This window comes from Akebia trifoliata, chromosome 1 (genome assembly GCF_017979445.1).
Source record: "Akebia trifoliata isolate Shusen 1 chromosome 1, ASM1797944v1, whole genome shotgun sequence".
NCBI lineage: Eukaryota > Viridiplantae > Streptophyta > Magnoliopsida > Ranunculales > Lardizabalaceae > Akebia > Akebia trifoliata.
In genome coordinates, this window is record NC_141375.1 from 20,903,385 (window position 1) to 20,908,434 (window position 5,050).

The 5,050-nt window shown below is 40.9% G+C and overlaps 1 protein-coding gene across 1 annotated transcript; it reads left to right on the forward strand.

Annotated features, from left to right (window-relative positions):
• The first annotated feature begins 501 nt into the window (after positions 1-501).
• Positions 502-2,524, forward strand: LOC147410897 (uncharacterized). The gene is made up of 3 exons (XM_086428563.1): positions 502-871; positions 1,530-1,816; positions 2,255-2,524. Exons 1-3 carry the CDS (start codon positions 502-504, stop codon positions 2,522-2,524), a joined length of 927 nt encoding a protein of 308 aa, XP_086284689.1.
• The last annotated feature ends 2,526 nt before the right edge of the window (positions 2,525-5,050 follow it).

The following is a 5,050-nucleotide window of genomic DNA, read 5'->3' on the forward strand; positions in this document are numbered from 1 at the left end:
TATCCAAAACCCAATTACCATTTGACCTAGTCTCCCTCATCCATCCAGTCTACATCAAGCCACCCAGTTACCCCCTCGTTGGAATAGTTTTCACTGACGAGGTCTATGCCACAAACTATGAGCCATTTGACCTAGCTGAGGACGAGACGTACTGCTTATCCCCACCCCGCTGCGATAGCCCATCATACACCAATTATCTCTTGGCACAAATGACCCCAGAAAGTACATCCTCCTTAACAGGTGAAGACCCTTATTTATTGGCCGAAGAGGATAAGCCATTTTCACTCTCCTATGATGAAGTCAGACATGTAACCCGAGGAGGAAGAGTCTTTAAACCACCAGAACTCAGTGTTGACAACCCTACAGCCTTGGCAAGAAAGGAAAAAGTAGACCATGTTAAGGAAACTATTGAAGAAGATGACGCCGCAATAAAACAATTAAAATGCAAGGTCAACATTTCATTTGGCACTTAGGCTTCCACAGCATAATTGGGGTCTACTTATGGCTTCCAGCTATAGGGAAGCTTGCATTGCAAGCGCAGCCCACGTTTCACTCGACACTTCCCCAGATCAATTTGCCAACCTAGTAGGAGCAACACATGTTGAGAATAATTTATCTTTTTTAGACTCAGACCTCCTGAAAGAAGGACCAAGCCATACGAAGCCATTGTATATCACAGTTGACTGCAATGGAATGAGAGTTCCTCTAGTCCTGGTAGACAATGGAAGTGCACTAAATGTCTGTCCTTTGAAGATCGTGACTTGTCTCGTATTCAAGGCAGAAGACTTTAAACCAACTAGCCAAGGTGTCAGAGCTTATGATAATACGAAAAGAGATGTACTAGGAACTTTTCACCTACGAATATCCACGGGTATATCAGACTTCCCTGTGGAATTCTAAGTCTTGGATATCCAGTCATCATTTAACCTATTACTAGGGAGACCATGGCTACATCAGATCAAAGCTGTACCGTCTACTCTACATCAGAAGATTAAATTCATCAATGACGATTTAGTGATCACACTTCATGGAGACGCTGAAATCATGGGGATCGTCGACGACATTGAAACTAAGGAAAAGTCACTACCCGAAATCCAACCCAAACAACGAGAAATACAACTCAATGGATTCGAATTTGAAAAGATTCATGTCGTCCAATAGGATAATCCTACAAAAGAGTTTGTTCATATCGATAACACATTCAGCTATTGTGTGGCCAGTATGTTCAAAGACATGAGATTTTTCCTGGGCATGGACTTAAGTCGTAGACAACAAGGGATCAGAATTGCACCGGTCATTCGAGAAGTAGTTGGGACTTTTGGATTAGGGTATGAACCTACCAAAGAAGATTGGGCCCGGTATTGGAAGATAAAGAGAGACAAGGCAAATGCGAAAAGACAGGGCATGTCGTCAATTTGATTAACATTAAGTCTTATCGAACGGGCACTTTGTGAAAGCAGGAGAAGACTTCCCTTACTATGATTTCCCAGAACCTTTCATTAATCACCTCACGGGTACCCGCTAACCAGGGTTTGAAATCTTCTTTGGGATGAGTTGGCCTAACAATGAGGAAAATAAGGCATCTAAAGAACTGAAAGAAGCTGACGATTGGCAGATAACTGTCGATTCACTTAATGTCGCCCAAATGTTTCTTGAAGAAGTCAATGTGTCAGTCCTGTCAGTCGAAGGTGGTGCTCAAAGCCCACAGTCTGTAATCAAACCCGCAGTTGGGTCTCTTTCTAATTACCATGTAATGAGTCCTTTGCTTTATGTTGAGTCTAGTCAAGTTAATCTTGCTGAGTTTGTTGAGTCCGCAGTTAGTCTTGTCACCCCATCCATCTTTAATGAAATAGAAGAAGTTTCTGATTATCCTGAGTGCAATAATGATTTAACTAATAATCTCGCTTCAAATGAGGAATCTTCTGACGAAGAAACCCCTATCGAACTAATCAAATTACTTTAGTAAGAGAATGAACATCGGGCTCAACCTGTAATGGACGAAACAAAACTAGTCAATCTCGGGACTAAAGAAAATCCTCAAGAGATTCGAATTGGTGTCACCTTGTCTCCCGAGGAATGCGAGGGAATAGTAAATTTTCTCAGAAAATTCAAAGACGTGTTCACGTGGTCGTATGAGGACATGCCAGGGATGAGTACGGACATCGTTCAGCATAGGATTCCATTGCATCCCGACGCTCGACTAATAAAACAAAAACTCCAACATATGAAGCCAAAATGGACTTTGAAAATTAAGGAAAAAGTCACCAAGCAAATCAATGCCGAATTTTTGAAAGTGGTAGAGTACCCAGAATGGATCGCTAATGTAGTCCCAATTCCTAAAAAAGACGAAAAAGTCAGGACGTGCATGGATTTCAGAGATCTAAACAAGGCAAGTCCAAAAGATAGCTTTCTATTGCCTCACATAGACGTACTGGTCGACAACACTGCAAGATATGCCATGCTCTCATTTATGGATGGTTTTTCGGGATACAACCAGATAAAGATGGATCCGCACGACATGTAAAAAATCTCTTTCATTACCCAATAGGGAACCTTTTGTTATAAGGTCATGCCTTTCAATCTAAAAAACGCTGGGGCCACATATCAGAGAGCAGCTACGACCTTATTGCACGACATGATACACAAGGAAGTTGAGGTTTATGTGGACGACATGATAGTCAAATCTAAGGAACGATCGGGACATGCCGCTGCACTAGAAAAGATTCTCGCAAGGATTCAGAAATACCAGTTACGTCTCAATCCATAGAAATGCGTATTCGGAGTGACTTCAGGAAAATTGCTAGGATTCGTGGTCAGTCAAAGAGGGATCGAAGTGGACCCCAGGAAAATCAAAGCTATACAGAAAATGATACCGCCTAAGACTGAAAAGCAGAATCGAGGGTTTTTAGGTAGAATTCAGTATGTCAGTAGATTCATCGCTTAGCTTACCAATGTATGCGAGCCGATATTCAAACTTCTCAAAAAGAACGAACTGACAGTATGGAATGAGCAATGCCAAAAAGCCTTTGATCAAGCCAAAGAGTATCTCGCGAATCGACCTATTCTGGTTCCGTCCCGGGTGAACCTCTCCTCTTTTACTTGTCGGTCACAGAAGAAGCTATGGGATGTATGTTGGCACAGTACGACAAAGGCAATCATAAAGAGAGAGACATCTATTACATTAGCAAGAAAATGTTAGAGTACGAACGAAAATATTCAGCTCTTGAAAAGACCTGCCTAGCATTAGTATGGGCTAGTCAAAGGCTTCGGCACTACATGCTCTCCCATTCAGTCATTCTGTTATCCCGGATGGATCCTTTAAAATATTTTTTTGAAAAGCCAGCATTGACAGGAAGGACTGCACGATGGTTACTTTTGTTATCAGAATTTGATATCATGCATGTTACACAAAAGTCTATTAAGGGAAGAGCAATAGTAGAGTACTTGGTCGATCATCCCGTAATAGAGGGAATAAGACCTGTCGATCAATTCCCGGATGAAAATATCATGAACCTCGAAAAAGAACCACAAGACCAAGTTTGGCAACTATGCTTCGACGGAGCTGCAAATCAAAATGGGTAATGGAATAGGGGCGGTTTTGTTATCTCCCGAAAGATGTCACATTCCAATCGCTATTAAGTTGGCTTTCTCTAATACGAATAATACAGCTGAATATGAAGCGTGTATCGCCGGGCTTGAGGCTGCATTGAATTTGGGCATTATAGAAATTGAAGTATTTGGAGATTTGGCCTTGGTCATACATTAATCGTTGGAAGAGTGGAAAACCAAGGATGCGAAACTGAAACCTTATCATGAATATCTATTAAATCTGGTGAGGAAATTCAAAATCATCTTGTTTCAACATCTGGCAAGGGAAGATAACAGATTCGCAGATACCCTAGCTACTCTCTCTTCAATGATCCATTTACCTTCAAGCATGGAACTAAGGCCCATCACAATCGAAATTAAAGATAAACCCGCATATTGCTACCAAGTCGACATCACTGCTCGACTCCCTGACGGAAAGGCATGGTATACTGACATCAAGAAAGTCCTAGAAAAATAAGAGTTCCCGATTGAAGCATCTAGGAAAGAACGACAAACTCTCCAGAGATTCGTATTCCAGTTCATACTATGTGCAAGGAATTTATATAAGAGATCATATGACGGAATCCATTTGTCATGTGTTGACGAAAATCAAGCTGAACGGATAATGTCAGAACTGCATTCGGGAGATTGTGGACCGCATATGAGTGGAAAAATGCTAGCCAAACGAATCATGAGGCAAGGGTTTTATTGGCCGACAATGAAAACATATTGTCCTCTGAAAGCGCCTTGGATCCGCGGGGTGCGTGGATCCACTTTTGACCCTTGAGGTTTGGGAGTCGCCACCTAGTTATTACGGTCTAGGAACCGATCAATGACTCTAAACGGATAAAAAACTAATCTAGAACAGAAAAAAAAAAACTGAATTCGGGGATCATGTTACGGGGTTGGAAGGTGTTAGGCACCAACCCCGTCCGACCAAAGCTGGTCTTTACTAACTTTCCAAATAAATTACATTGCTAAAAAAACCTAGATAAAAAAAAAGTAAGAAATTATTCCTTTCCGATAGCAAAGACCTTGTTCCCTCAGATCCGACAAAAATTGCTCATTATACCGTCCTCCTTACTTCGTTCTGTCTCCGGATTTGATTTCTGATCTCCGAGGCAAGGTATCTCCTTTTTTGATCTGGATTCTTCGAGTTTGTTATGAATTTTGGGGTGTTTTTGAAGACTTTTAAGTGTTTTTAGGCTAAAATCGAAGGAGGAATGTTAGGTAAGGAGTTGGGACTCCAAAACTAGGGTTTATAGGAGGCTAGGGGAGCTTTTAGACCTACTTCTCTTAGGGTTTTTGATTTTGATACGAAAATAGGGTGTGAGGACCTCTGTTTATAGATTTTTTTAAAGGTTGATTTAAATAGAATTAGTGTTTAATTAGAATTCTTTTAGTTAGAGTTGAATTTTAGTTAGAATTGTTTTAGGTAGAATTGTATTTTAATTAGAATTCT